Raw genomic sequence first — 16,285 nt, forward strand, 5'->3', positions numbered from 1 at the left:
TAGATCAGGGGTTCCCAACTTTTTTTATGCCATTCGTTTCTTTAGGGCCCTTCCAGCCCTCCGAGTCATGCCACCCAGCAATCCCTCGATTTAAACCTAGCCTAATCATCAGGACAATTTACAAGGTCAATTAATCTACCAATCGATATGTCTTTGGACTGTGGACGGAAGCCAGAGCACCCAGTGGAAACCCATGTGGTTGCGAGGAGAACGTTCAAACTCCTCACAGGCTGTGCTGGGAATTGAACCCAGGTCACTTGTACTGCAAAGCATTGTGCTAAGCATTACACTACTGTGCCGCCCCATGGGCCACTACCATTAACCAAGGGGTCTGTGGACCCCAATTTGGGAACCACTGGTCTAGATTGAGGTCAAGAATGAGCAATTGTAGACAAGATTTTGAAAAAGAAAGTATCTTCTTACAGTCAAGCAGAAAAGGTGATGAGAAAAAGAGAAAGCAAGTTCCCGACATGATGACTAGTTTTCTGTCAACAATTATTTCCAATGATTGGTGGAATAAGCAACAAGGAAACAGGTGCTAGAGATAATTGATTGAACAATGATCTCACACAGCAGGTTGCCAGGATAAGCTACAAGTAAGTCAAAGACAATAATTGCATTTAAAAGTAAATGGGCTATATATTCGGAAAGAAGTAACACGAAATTATATAAGAAATGATTAGGAAAATAATTTGTAGCTATCACCAGCTAGCACTAAAGGCTGAGTGACTTCCATTAGTACCTTCAAATACCTGAGGTTAGTGTGTCATTTAGAGTGAAGCGTTCTAAATCGTGATTAATATCTAATAGCTCACTAATAGCATGTCAGTGAGCGGTCAATGATCCACACTCTTGTTTACAGTAGCAATAGGAGACTGTTATGAGTATAAATGTCTGGATGTCACGGCATGGTGTGAGTGCAAACTGATCATGGACATCATTCATTGTAGAGCCAGGTCGATCTGTCATAGTTTTTGAAACCTGGGGCGCTCAGGACTTGATGGCTAAAGAGTTGAAGAATGAGAGTATCAGACCGAGGGCATTGGGCAAGGATTATGTCGATACTGACTATTTATTTACTTGTTCCCTAATTTTTTGGGGGATAAAGTGTTGCTGACAAGGCTTCTGAATCAGAATGCTCCCATTGTGCTTTTGGGAATGTGCTTCCAGAATTTCAAAGTTCAAAGTAAATTTATTATCGGAGTATGCATACTGTGTCACCATATATTACATTAAGATTCATTTTTTATTTGCAGGCACTTACAGGAAAATTAAGAAAAAAAAACAATAGAATTTATGGAAAACTATATGACCAATGTGCAAATGAGGACAAATGGTGGAGGTAATAAATAAATAGCGAGAACATGAGCTGTGGAGTCCTTGAAAGTGAGCCTGCTGGATGTGGAGTCAGTTCATTGTTGAAGTGAGTAACGTTATCCAGGCTCATTCAGGAGTCTGATGGTCGTAGGGTAATAACTGTTCCTGAAATTTGTGATGGGAGACCTAAGGCTCCTGTACCTCCTCAGCAATGGCACCAGCGAGAAGAGAGCATGGCCCAGATGAACTTGGCACGGTAAAAATGAAGGAATGATGATGCACTTCCAAGTCTAGATGGCATGTGGCTTGGAGGGACCTGCAGGTGGTTCATTATTAAGAACTCTCACCACCTGGGACATACCTTCTCATTAATAATATCAAGGAGGAGATGCAGGAGCCTGAAGACACTCAGCATTTTAAAGGTTCAAGGGTTCATTTAATATCAGAGAATATGTGGAGGATCAGAGGGATCTTGGGGTCCGAATCCATAGGACACTCAAAGCTGTTGCGCAGGTTGACTCTGAGGTTAAGAAGACATATAGTGCATTGATCTTCCTTAATCATGGGATTGAGTTCAAGAGCTGAGAGGTAACATTGCAGCTGTATAGGACCCTGGTCAGACCCCACTTGGAGTACTGTGCTCATTTCTGGTTACCTAACTACAGGAAGGATGTGGAAGCCATAGAAAGGGTGCAGAGGAATTTTACAAGTATTTTGCCTGGATTGGGGAGCATGCCTTATGAGTGAACTTGGCCTTTTCTCCTTGGAGCGACGGAGGATGAGAGGTGACCTGATAGATGTGTATAAGATGATGAGAAGCATTGATCATGTGGATAGTCAGAGGCTTTTTCCCAGGGCTGAAATGATTAACACGAGAGGGCACAGTTTTAAAGTGCTTGGAAGTAGGTACAGAGGAGATGTCAGGGGTAAGTTTTTTACTCAGAGAGTGGTGAGTATGTGGAATGGGCTGCCGGCAATGGTGGTGGAGGCAGATACAATAGGAACTTTTAAGAGACTCTTGGACAGGTGCATGGAGCTTAGAAAAACAGAGGGCTATGGGCAACCCTAGGTAATTTCTAAAGTAAGTACATGTTCCGCACAGCATTGTGGGCTGAAGGGCCTGAACTGTGCTGTAGGTTTTCTATGTTTCTACATTTCTAATATATACAGTGTACAAACTGAAATTCTTACTCTTCACAGACATCCATGAAACAAGAGACCCCATAGAATGAATGATGGATATGTTGAAGCCCCAAAACCCTTCCTCCCCCCACCCTTCGTACAAGCAGCAGCAAAAGCATCACCCCTCCCCCACTTGCACTAGCAGGAGCACCGGCACCCCCCCCACCCCACCACCACGCAACCAACAGCAAAAGCCCCCAAGTAGATCTTGATCCAGAATCTCTCAAATCAGCAGTCCATAACCCAGCACTTTGGTATCTCAGACAGGCTCTCTCTCTGTCTCTCTTCAGTGAAGGGGAGAGAGAGGGGCCACACCTGCAAACAGAGTGGAGACCAGCAACGTGCTGTTCTGATGTTACAGTCTTCCATGTCACTCCTCCAAGCCCGCTGTCTCAAGGACCAATGAAAGAGAGAGAGAGGGATCGCTCGAGAACAGGGGTCACCTTTCACCAGCAGCTCCATTTAGCAAACACACTGCCTACTGTCCCAATATTTCCTCCGCTCCACCATCAGAGTTCTGAATGATCCATGAAGCCACGAACACTACCGCACAATCTTGCGTTATTTATTCATTTTATATGTATTTCTCGTTGCAGCATAGTGACTTTTATGTTTTGCAAAACAAACAAATTTCACGACACATGTCAGTGATAATAAACCTGATTCTGATTGTGTTCCCATGTGCCTGCTGCCCCTCTACATCTTGGTGTTAGATGTCACAGGTTTGGGAGGTGTGGTGGGAGCAGCCTGTGTGAGTCACGACAGTGCTATTTGTGGAGTGCATGCACTGACACCACAGTGTTCTGGGAGGAGATTCAACGTGCATTTGCTTGACAATAGGGTCGCTTCCCTACATCGGAAAAATCAAATCAACTCCAATGCGAGTTCTTCTTTCTAATTTGCAGAGATTACAAGAAAGAAATGCTAGAAATCCCCCATTGCTATATGCATTAAAATATGCAAGATGTAAGTGCAATGGAACTTCAGTTCCATTGAAGTTCATGCACAAGTGTTCCCGCATTGCCCTCTTCACAGATCTTCTACAGGACAATTCTCAACCTCAAGCATTTTAAAATCCAGAGTGGACAAATTGTTGCCCACACACTAACTCGGACAAGCTACATCAAGGCTGAGACGTCATTCATGGCAATTATTCCGGACTGGAAAAGATGTGGTCTCCTGTGACAAAGCAGCTCTTAAAATGATTGTAATGTTGTCAATAATACAATGTTCTACTTACATAATGGAGATTATAATAGTGCCATTGGGACTACCAATTGTCATCAAAAAGACGATCTCACTGTATCAGAAACAAGTGTGAAGATACTGATCCATAATACTTTCCACCTTTGTGTTTAACCCATTTCTTTGATTAAAAAGAAAACAAAATTCTTTTATTGCCAGTAGCATGCTTCCCTGGAAATTTCCACTGAAAAATATACATTATTAACAATATCTTCTTTTCAAGTCATCCTTTTATTTAGACCCCCCTCTGCTCATTAATGCCAAATCATAAAGCACTCAAAATGCTGGAAAATCACCAAATAAAAGTTTTTCAAAACTTATGTATGAAAGGCAAAAGATTAATTAACGTACAAATTTGGAGCAATCAGAACTCACATTACTCTTCAAGCAAGTCAAATCCAGCTCAGCAAATATTATGTAAAACATGTAGAAGAACAGATATAAGCAGCAGAGTTCATCAAACCTATTTCACCATTCAATTAGATTGCAGCTAATTCTTGTACCAATCCATGTAGTTAAATTTCCTAATAATAAAACTGATATAATCTTTGCTGCAGGTGCAGCTTAAGTCACAGCAAATTCACATTTCACATCACCGTCATAAGCCAATAGGTATTAGGAGCAGAATTAGACCACTCAATCCATCAAATCTGCGCTGGCATTCAATCACAGCTGCTTCCCCCATTCTTTTTTCAACTCCATTCTCCTGCCTTTCCTCTGTAACCCTTTACCAATCAAAAATCTATCAATCTCTGCCTCAAATATACCCAATGACTTGACCACCACAACCCTCTGTGACAACAAATTCTGTACCACTCTCTGGCTGAAGAAATTCCTCCTCATCTCAGTTTTAAAGGGGCGCCCCTTTTGTTCTGAGATTGTGCTCTCAGATCCTAGAATGTCCTGCTGATAGAAACACCTCTGTGTCCATTCTTTCCAGGCCTTTCAGTATTTGCTAGGTTTCAATGAGGTCCTTCCTCATCATCTACAGACCCAGAACTATCAACCACTTATGTCAGCGTAAGTACAACTCTAATGGGCAGTTTGTTGGTGGTCTCAGTCAGTAATGCTGCTTCACAACTTCAAGGAAGGCCTCAGTTTCAGCTTCCAATTTGGTCTAACAGTATGGAGTAAGCATTCTTTGCTACATTACTGCATAGTGGCTCATGCGGGGTCCTCTCACATCTTGGTGGTGTGGAGGTATACCTGTAGCACCGAAGTCTTTATTTATTTATAACTCTCGTAAAATGGAATGTGACAGAATGGAACCTGCGTGACCCCTGAGTGCGTTGCTGGTTTGGATGGAGGCTTACATGAGGTCTGTTTCTGCTTTATGGCAGGATGTGTGTTTACGGCAGGTGGTATTTTGACAACAGTGACAAACAGGACACAGCTGTCATGAGGGAAAGAAGCCTCTATAGATAAATGATCAGATTAAAGACCAGATGCCACAGATGCAGATAAGGAAGGAATGCCATTACGGGATGGAATGACCTCGAAGAGATGAAGTTGATCAATTACTCAATTACTGGGTCCCTGTAAAAGTATAAAAATAGTTTGTTTTGAGCTATAAGAGTGAAGCTACCTACCAACTTAATGTATGGAGGTAGACCTTCCCTTGCAAGTAATAAACGTGCTTGTAATTTGATTCACTCTGAATTTGTTGTAGCTTGTTAGAGTATATTAGAATAGCTAGCTGAACCGTTCACAACAGTAATAATTGGCCACAATAGATTGCCCCTTACTGTAGGGAGGTGGCAGGAGAATGAAGAGGAATTTTAAGATCGTGTGATAGAGAATTTATGGAATATGAAAATTTCCCGGCACAGCTGGTGAACCTGCTGCCTCTTTGTTCCAGTGACCTAGTTTTAATTCTGACCTCTAGTGCTTCCCTGTGGAGTTTGCATTCTCTACCTGTGAATGCATGGATGTTCCAGTTTCCTTCATATACCAAAGATGTACAGGTGGTAGATAAACTGCCCCTTAGAGTATATGTGGATGGTAGCATCTTAGGGTGGTGGGGTGTGCGTTGATTGTAGTGAGAGAAAATTGAAATGGGATTAGTTCAGGTTAGTGTAAGTGGGTTTGACTGTCCTGCTTTGACGCTATAGAGTTATATAATCCCAAACTGTAAAGCTACAGGGAGGTAGAATGAGACTTTACTGCCAGGTGTTGACAGAGACTCGATGGCCTGAATGGCTGCTATCTGTGTTGTACTACGCAATTAAGCATGCTGCAAGATTGATGGATTTTAACTTGCAAAAAAAAACACAGCAAAACATTCATCTGAAAGTACTATGATGAATCTGGAAATCTAACCACAAATGGGAATTCAGTTTATTGATTACACATGAAGAAGTGGCTTTGGCTGTGAGCCGCTTTTCAGTTGTAAATTTTTAATGAATTTCCAGCATTTGGGGATGTTGAAAGCGATCTGATTTTTTTTCTTTTGTTGTTGGCATATTTGTTTTTTTGAGGACCTCTGCCCAAAACAGTTACACCAGCATCAAGTATTCTAGTTCTCATCCACACCCACCTTCTCCCCCTTTCTAGGGAGTAATTACCTCACTGTCTAGTTTCACTCACTGTAAAAATTAATGCACATCCACACAGACATTCTAAAGCTGGAAGAACCATTACATAATTAAACAAAATATACACCAATTGGCTTCTAAGAACTTCTCATCAATTTCATACCAATTTTCATTTGATTGAACAAAAATAAAAACAGTATTAAGGTAGAAATTTGCCTTCAGAATCATGTGCAAAATTTATAATACCATCTGTTATATAGTAGATTTTAATCTGTTTTACAAATTTCTCCCCTATTCACCTTACTGGAGCTCAGTTTCCAAAATGAGTTCTAGGCTCTTCAGCAGAACCCCATTATATTGCGAAAGTACACAATTAATAACGGGTCACGCAACTGCACTGAGGAATCTTAGGCCCCAGTCCATTGCTTCTTGAAAGAGGAATAATAGTTTCCTGTAAAAAGTTTGGTTATATATATGTATCTATATCAAAAGCAATCTATAAATTTGCTGACTACACACCTATTATTGGCAGAATTTCAAATGGTGACGAGCAGGTGTACAGGACCGAGATATTGGGTGGTGTTGCAGCAACAACTTTGCACTCAACATCAGAAAGAACATCAAACTGATTGTGGAATTCAGAAAGGGTAAGATGAGGGAAAACATACCAGTCCTCATTGAAGGATCAGAAGTGGCAAGAGTGAGCAATTTCAAGTTCCTGGATGTCAATATCTCTGAGGATCTATCCTTGGCCCAGTTTATTGATGCAGCTTTAAAGAAGGCACGTCAGTGGCTATATTTCATTCAGCGTTTGAGGAGATTTGTTATGTCACCAAAGCCACTCTCAAATTTCTACAGCTGTACCGTGGAGATCATCTGGTTTGTGGTGGGGGGGGGGGGCACTACTGCACAGGATCAAAAGCTGCAGAGAGTTGGAAACTTAGTTAGCTTCATCATGGGCATTAGTCTCCATAGAAACCAGGACATCGTCAAGGAGCAGTGCTTTAAAAATGCATCATCAATCGTTAAGGGTCCCCATCACCCGGGACATGCCTTGTTCGCATTGCTACTCTCAGGAATGAGGAACAGAAGCCAATGATTCAGGAACAGCTTCTTCCCCTTTGCCATCCAATATCTGAATGAACATTGAAACCATGAACGCTACTTTTTAATTTATTTTTTCACTACTTATTAAACTATTTAATATATATATACTTACTGTAAGTCACATATTTTTACAATGCAATGGATTGCACTGTAGTGCTGCTGCAAAGACAACAAATTTCACGACATATGCTTGTGATATTAAACTTGATTCTGAATCTGATTCTGTACGGTCAGATGCCAACAAACCTGAAGTTGAACAAGTTAATAGGTGGTAAAGGTGCCATATGGAATGCTTGCCTTTATCAATCAAGGTGCTGTGTTCAAGAGGCAAAAAGTTATGTTGCAGTTTTTGAGCTTTTTGATTAAGCTGCATCTGGAGAACGGCACTCATTTTTGTTTCTCCCATTATAGAAAGGATGTGGAAGGTTTGGAGAGGTCTACCAGGATGCTGTCTAGATCAGAGGGCATGTGTTATAAGGAGTGGTTGGACCAGAGCAGCAGACACTGATGGGATACCTGATAAAAGTTTATAAAATTACGTGACGATTAGAAAAATTGGAGAGCTGGAATCTTTTCCCAGGGTTGAAATGCCTAATACTAGAAAGCACACATTTAAGGCGAGAGGCGGAAAGTTCAAAGGAGATGCAAAGGGCAATTTTTTTTACATAGTGAGTGGAGGGTGTCTGGAATACCCTGTTTGGATAGGGGTGCAGGCAGATATGATAGCGACCTTTAAGAGGCTCTTATAGAGACACATGGATATGTAGGAAATTGAGGGATATGGATGACATGAAGGGAGAAATTATTATATGTCAGTAGCATAATTAGTTCACCACAATGCCGTGGGATAATGGGCCTGTTACTGTGCTGTACTGCACAGTTTGATGTACTGAGGGAAAGTTGTGGCCCTGTTTGACATTGATACGAGATGCCAATTTTCTGTGGAGGCCAGGCCAGCAATACTCAGGTCAGACATTACTCAATGAAAGGCAAATTACATCATTATCCAGTTTACCCTGAAGCCCAGCACCACTCAATGACTGGGAAGTCTGGTTCTTGCTGAAGGTTCGAGTTAGGCTTGTGACTCATCTAATCATAGTCCACCTTGTCTTCATGGCTTATCCAATAGAGGAGGGGAGCATCTAATATCAAGCACAGGGCTTTAGAGAATAACTGTTTCCAGGCCAGTCATTGCTTCCCACATAGAATTCAGTCCTAGATCTTGGGGCCCACCCAGTATTGGATTTGGGTGCTTGGGACCCATATAACGTGGAGCACAGGTCCTGGAAGCACATGTTGCATTGGACACAGTCCTGGCGGGCTCAACTTATGTCAGATCTGGGATCTAGCTGACATTAAAATAGAAGAGGTCTCTGAAACTCTATCTCACGTGCAAGGTGACAATTCCAGACCAAACCTGAGTCACTGTGGGATGCTCAACAGCTGTGGCAGGACTTGTAAGCTATCGCTTCTTATAAAGTGAAACCAGACGACAAAGGTGACAACAAGGCTTTGCTCCCATTTGAACCCAATGCCTTCTATGCTCACTTTGACTGTCAAAACATGGAGGAGCATTCACACTCTCCCACAGCCCCCAGTGACACTAGGATTTGAGTCTCAGAGGCTGATGTGAGTGTCCTCCAGGAGGGTGAACTCACAGAAAGCATCTGGCCGAGTACTGAAGTCCTGTGCTGATCAACAGGCTGGAGTGTTCGCCAATATGTTCAACCTCCCATTTTGGCAGTCTGAGGTATTGACCTGCTTCAAGCAGGCTTCAGTTACACTGGTGATTAAGAAGAACATGGTCACCTGCCTTAGTGACTGTTGTCCAGTAGCACTTACATCCGCTATGATGAAGTGCTTTGAAATGATGGTGATGAAACATATCACTGCCTGACCTGCTCCAATTTGTCTACTGGCACTACAGGTCAACAGCAGACGCCACTTCACTGGCTCCTCACTCAACCCTGGAAACTCTGGACAGCAAAGATACATACATCATTGAATGCATTCAATACTACCATCCTATCAAAGCAGTCAATAAGCTTCAAGAACTTGCCCTCAATATCACCTTGTGCAACTGGATCCTTGATTTTCTCACTGCAGACCCCAGTCAGTTTGGATTGGCAACAAAGTCTCCTCCACAGTCTCTATCAGCATGGGTGCACCACAAAGCTATGTGCTTAGCTTTCTGCACTACTCACTTTATTCTTGTGACTGTGTGGCTAAACACAGCTCCAACGCCATATGTAAGTTTGCTGATGACACCACTGTCACTGGCCGAATCAAAGATGCTGACGAATCAGCATAAAGCAGGGGGATCGAGTGGTGCCACAACAACAACCTCTCACTCAACGACAGCAAGACAAGGAGCAGATTATTGACTTCAGGAGGAGGAGATCGGAGGTCCAAGAGCCAGTCCTCACTGGGGGATCAGAGTGGAGAGGGTCAGAAACTTTAAATTCCTCAGTGTTGTCATTTCAGAGGATCTGTCCTGGGTCCAGTATATAGGTGCCATTACAAAGAAAATAATGAAGTGCCTCTACTTTCTTAGAAGTTTGTGAAGATTCAACAGATCACCTGAAACAATGACACTCTTCTATAGATGTGTGACCAAGAATATATTGACAGGTTGCATCTCAGCCTGGTATGGAAAATATCACAAAAGGTAACGGATAAGGCCCAGTCTATCACGTGTAATGCCCCCCCCCCCCCCCATCACTGAGCACATCTACATACAGTGCAGTTGCAGGAAAGCACAATCCATCGTCAAGGACCCCCACCATCCAGGCCAGGCTCTCTTCTTGCTGCTACCATCAGGAAGAAGGTACAGAAGCCTCAGGGCCCTCACCACCAGGTTCAGGAACAGTTAGTACCCCACAACCATCAGACTCTTGAACCAAAGGTGATGATTTCACTCACCTTCACTCACCCCATCACTGAACTGTTCTCACAACCTATGGACTGACTTTCAGTGACTCTTCACCTCATGTTTTTGATATTTATTGTTTATTTATTTATTTTTTCTTTTTGTATTTTGCATTGCACAGCTTGTTGTCTTTTGCACACTGGTTGGGTGCAGTCTTTCATTGATTCTATGGTGTTGTATTTACTGTGAATGCCTGCAGGAAAATGTATCTCACGATTGCATATGGTGACATATACAGTATGTATTTTGATAATAAATTTACTTTGAAATTTGAACTTGACCCAAAAGTCTGGTGACATGTCCATGACGTGGAGGTTCCATGGATGTCAGGCCTGGATCCTTGGGATGCCCAGGTCCTGGTGCCTGATAACCATCCAGTACTGAGCCTGAGCAGCTATGAGTTGCCTATACTTGAGCACATCTTTTGCTTTCACTTATTGCATTTTAAAGTATTATTTTAAAAAGTTGTTGGACTATAAAGTACCTTGATTTATTGCACTTTCCCTGGTCTCCTTGAGATATTTTAATTTTGCTGGCCGAAGGTACATATGTGTGAAATGTAAGCACTCGCAGAAGTGATGGACAATGGTTTGAGAGAATGGACAGAAGGGTCTAGTTTCCTCCCATTAGGTTTGTTGGAAAAGATTGAAGTGGAAAAAAAATTCACTTAAAAAAAATCAGCGTGTTGCCTTTACCTAAGGTCATAAGAAATAGAAGCATGAATATTCATCTACCCTCTTGTCCTTTAGTACAATTGGGACTGAACCATTACCTCATTGTATATTTCTGCACTAATCCTATATCCCTTGATTTTCTTAATATCAAAAAAAATTCTCCTGATCTCTGCCTTGAATATATTCAACAACTGTCTTGGGTCATGAATTCTGATGATTCACTGCTCTCTGCGTGATGCACATTCTTCTCATCTAGCTCCACAATGGCCATTATTTTGAGGCACTGTTCGCTGTTTTAAGAACATCACAACCGGGAGAAACATCAACTTGACACCTACCCAGTCAAACACTTGAAAATTCTACTTGCGGCAATAAGATTACCTCTTATTCTTTTAAACACAAGAGTATATACGCTGTCTGCTTAATCTCTCCTCATATAACAAATCTGCCACTCAGTGAATCAGTCTGATCAAGCTTCACTACACTCCCTATACTGCACACATCACCATCATGTGCCGTGTCGTATGACGTGGGCAATCATGGTCTCAACCATAATTGTTCTTGCCAAATTTTTCTACAGAACTGGTTTGCCATTACCTTCTTCTGGATTACACATATACCCTCCCTTACAATGGAGAGACCTTATAACGGGGAGTCCTAGAGCAGTACAGCACAGAAACAGGCCCTTCAGTCCATCTAATTCAGGCTGACCTGTTTTTCTGCTCAGTTGCATTGACCTGCCCTCCGTACCCCATTCATCCATGTATCTATCCAAACTAATCTTAAATATTGCAATCAAACCTGCATCCATCACTTCTGCCAGCAGCCCATTCCACACTCGCATCACCCTCTGGGTGATGAAGATCCCCCTCAGATTCCCCTTAAATCTTTCGCCTTTCACCCTCAACCTTTGACCTCTAGTTCTCATCTCACCCATTTACTGGAGTAAAGGCTCACATGTATTTACCCTATCCATATCTTATATAATTTTGTATACCTCTATAAGATCTCCCCTCATCTTCCTACGCTCCAGGGAATAAAGTCCTAACCTAGTCAACATATTCTTAAAACTCAGGTCCTCAGGCCTGGGCAAGATCTTTGTATACAGTTGTATACAATACTCCAGGTGCAGTGATCCCCACATTTGTACTCCAGTTCCCTTGTAGCAAATGCCAACCAGCTATTTGCCTTCAGAGTTGCTTGCTGGACATAAATGTATGCTTTCAGTAACTTATTTACAAGGACACTCTGGAGCCATTGAACTCTTCTTTCTCTAGGTTAAGGGTGAAAGGTCAAATACTTTAGGGGGAACCTGAGGGGGGAACATCTTCTTTCAGCGGGTGGTTTGAGTGTGGAATGAGCAAACAACAGAAGTGGTGTATGCAGGTTTGATTGTAACATTTAAGAGGAATTTGGATAAGTACATGGATGGGGGTTGGGGGTTAGGTTCCAGGTGCAGTCAACGGGACAAGGCACATTAACAGTTTGGAGCACACTAAATGGGCCAAAGGGCCTGTTTCCGTGCTGTAGTTCTCTAGGACTCTATGACACTAATTGAAAAATAATCTGCCCTTTTATTTTTCCTACTAACTCAGTTGACCTTACATTTCCCAGCATTACAGTTTAGGTGTTTTGGCCTCACACATTCAAGTAACATAGCTATATCCCAATGAAGTGTCTTTGCATTCACCACACATCCTACACCAGCCCCAACTTTGCATTATCAGTAGAAATGCAGAAAGTTCTCAGCAGCAAGTCATCCATCACCTGAGTAAAGAAGGGCTCCTTAACCTACTGAGTTTTTCCAGTGTTTTTGTTTTTTATTATAGATTTTTTGAGATTTTAGCTATCTGAATGCTGCTCTCAGTCCCCATCAGTTTTGTACAGTACTTCACTAATGTAAGTACTAGCTTATCTTAAAGTATTCTTAAAGTCCAAATGCATTGCCATCAACTTGTTTGCCCTTATCTATCCTCCTGCATGCAGTCTCTTATTTTTCAAATATGTTTTTCCTTTTGTAAATCTGACCTGATAGATCTGGGTAAGATGATGAGAGGCACTGATCGTGTGGATAGTCAGAGGCTTTTTCCCAGGACTGAAATGGTTGCCACAAGAGGATACAGGTTTAAGGTGCTGGGGAGTAGGTACAGAGGAGATGTCAGGGGTAAGTTTTTATGCAGTGAGTGGTGAGTGTGTGGAATGGGCTGCCAGCAACAGTGGTGGAGGCGGATACGATAGGATCTTTTAAGAGACTTTTGGATAGGTACATGGAGCTTAGAAAAATAGAGGGCTATGGGTAAGCCTAGTAATTTCTAAGGTAGGGACATGTTCGGCACAACTTTGTGAGCCGAAGGACCTGTATTGTGCTGTAAGTTTTCTATGTTTCCATGTTTCTAAATCCATGATGACTTTGTCTAGCCTTCTTATGACTTTCCAAGTCCACTGTTTTCACTAGCTCAATAATACATTCCAATGTTTTCACTATGACTGATGTTAGTTTATTTGGTCTATGGATTTTTATTTTCCCCCTGCCTCCTTTCCTAAACATTAGACATACTGTACATTTGATAGCTTTCAAAGCAGATGACTGTTTATAGCATTTATGGAACTTTGGAAGATAGCAACCAGCACCACATCCACTATCTCCACAACCACTTCCTTCAAAATTTGACGGCCATTAGTGCTGGTATTTTATCTTCATTTATTTCAGCACTGTGATATCTTTTTTACTCATTTTAATTGTCCTGAGCACTTCCTTCCCTTGCAGTCTGAAGTTCTCTGCTATTCCTCTTTCAGGAAGACAGAGACAGCACACTTGTTCAATGTTTCAGCCTTACATTTATTCCCCTTAGACTTCAGGGATGGGTTCCCAAAATGTCTTGTGTTATATGTTGTTTCTCTTGAACTAACCTGAAACAATGTCATAAAGTGTCCATGGTCCCAGGCGACAGCTTAGCCTGCAGAACTTGTGCTGTTCTGAAGATCTTCTGTTTCATGGCTGAGCTGATCTCCCTTTACTATCAGAATACAATCTGGGCAATCCTGGCTTCGAAGCATGTGTTACGATTTATTTCACATTTAGTGCCCATGACCCTTGTGTTGCAGCACATTTCAGCAACCATTTAGACCTGATTGGATTTCACACACCGTCGGAATTGTCCTTTCTGAGGGCACTGATGTCTAAATTGCACCCATATATAAGGAAGGACAATGTAGCCCACTGGCTGTCTAGCGTGCAAGCTCGTTCCCAGCAGTTATTATTCACAGTGTAATGTGGAGGATCATAGTGCAAAAGACACACAGCGCTCAGAAATATTTGCACTTACATGTCTCCGGATGCTTGCCGAGGTTATGGGTTTGCCGGAAATACTGGGGGTTTTCAATCACTGGGATCCTGGTCATCCCAATAACCACTGCATCTGGTCCGATGTCCATGGATGAGGGGGTGATAATGCCATGATTGATGTGATGGAGAGGGCTGCCAGAGTCTTCCTCACCACTCATCACTGCCACGGGACCTGTAACAGAGCAACACATGCTGCTTACGTCCATCACCACGAATGGCAATTGACCTGCTCCATGCTCTAGACCGGGGTTCCAAACCGTTTTTATGCCATGGACCAATACTATTAAACAAAGGGTTCACGGACCCCATGTTGGGAACTCCTCCTCTAGACCTTACATGATCGACATTACTTTCTCCATCCTTACCAAACCCAGCAACATTCACCCAGATCCCATCAACACACCCAAGCAGTAACCACAATTGTTCAAGTATATGACCAAGTTGTAATGTCATGTAGTTGATAGGTAATCACAGAAATACACAGTTATCAAAATATAAACTTCCATGCAATCTTATTTCTCATTTTATTTTTAAACTAGTTTGAATAACACATATGCTGGCGCATTATATTCATGGTTTAAGCAAATTGATGGGTTGTAGTTTGTACTTGAATAAAAATGCATACTGTACTGTGCAGCAGTCTTGGGCACATATATATAGCTAGGGTGCATAAGACTTTTGCACAGTACTTTAGTAATTTTATGGATTACATTGTACTGCTGCCACAAAAAAAAAAATTCATGACATATGTGAATGATGATAAACCTGATTCTGATATGGGTCTCTATGTTGACTGAGTGGGAAGGGGACAGGGAGAGGGGAATCATGGTTGGGAAACAGGGAAGGGAGTGGGTAGCACCAGAGAGACATTCTGCAATGATCAATAAGCCAAATATTTGGAATCAAATGACCTTGCCTGGTGTCTCAGGGCTGGGTGTAGCCGCACCTGTGCCACCCCCTGCCCTTGGCTCACCTTCTCTGTCACCTGTCCTCTGGTGTGTGCACCTCCTTCGTTATTCCCAACATCCTTTGCTCCTGCCAGAGTTACAAAGTCGCTCTCTGCTCCACATTGACAAATACAGAACTGTGCAAAAGTTCTGGGCATTCTAGCTATATAATCTGCCTAAGGCACTTGCAGTGGTCTGTACTCTGGGGAGAAATGCCCTCTTAACAAGTTTGTTATCTACATGTTCTATTACCATCTACACCCTGTGTCAGATTTGTCTCCATTGCAATAAAGGCAACTGACAGTATAGGAAATCAATAGGAGTCCTTTACCCGTGTTGTTCAATGTTAGGTGGAGGTTGAGTGATTGAAAGGAAATTTTAGTGGCATTGACAAGGTTAATTTCATAGTTGTAGAAAAGGTTAGAAACAAGTGAACTCAAAGATTTTCTAATTGTGAGTGGAAATGATCAAGAGTGGAATTTAAGATCATGAACTGATTTGAGCATAGGGATGGAAATTTTAAAACGGAGATACTGGTGATCTGAAGGATAATGCAGGCCAGAAGGTTGAGTGTTAAAACGTGACAGAAAGTGAAGGGGTTAGCAGTTCAGAATGCAGATGGCGAGTAGGGCTTGTCTTCCTAGAAAACAGCCCATACGGTGATTCTCCGCAAAGTGAAGCTGTGTCGTTGGTGCACTCATCAGAAATTCGGATTGATATTTATATATTTTCACATAAATTCTGCAAAAGCAAATTTTATTCCGTATCTCCAATTTGTGGGCAGTGATTTGTGAATTCTATCAGGGCAAATATCTATGACCAGAACAGCTATAACACAGGAATTCTCTGTGATGCATAAAGACACAAAGGAAACGACTTATAAATGAAAGGTGCCTGCTTTGGGCTAATAACTAGCCTGTCTAATGCCAGCAACACACACACATCAGCAAAGTATTTAGGATCAGTTCAGGTTAGAGATGCTGTAGGTGAGCATTGTGTGATAT

The 16,285-nt window shown here is 42.1% G+C and overlaps 1 protein-coding gene across 2 annotated transcripts in view; it reads right to left on the minus strand.

The window, feature by feature from the left end:
- The window catches only part of LOC140718912 (NT-3 growth factor receptor-like), an 878,600-nt gene that overhangs the window by 198,810 nt on the left and 663,505 nt on the right, over positions 1 to 16,285 (minus strand). For both annotated transcript variants that reach the window (XM_073033211.1, XM_073033212.1), the window contains exon 12: positions 14,315 to 14,506. In XM_073033211.1, coding sequence (XP_072889312.1) covers positions 14,315 to 14,506 — 192 coding nt within the window. The remainder of the gene's footprint in view (positions 1 to 14,314; positions 14,507 to 16,285) is intronic.

The sequence above is a fragment of the Hemitrygon akajei genome, chromosome 30 (genome assembly GCF_048418815.1).
Source record: "Hemitrygon akajei chromosome 30, sHemAka1.3, whole genome shotgun sequence".
NCBI lineage: Eukaryota > Metazoa > Chordata > Chondrichthyes > Myliobatiformes > Dasyatidae > Hemitrygon > Hemitrygon akajei.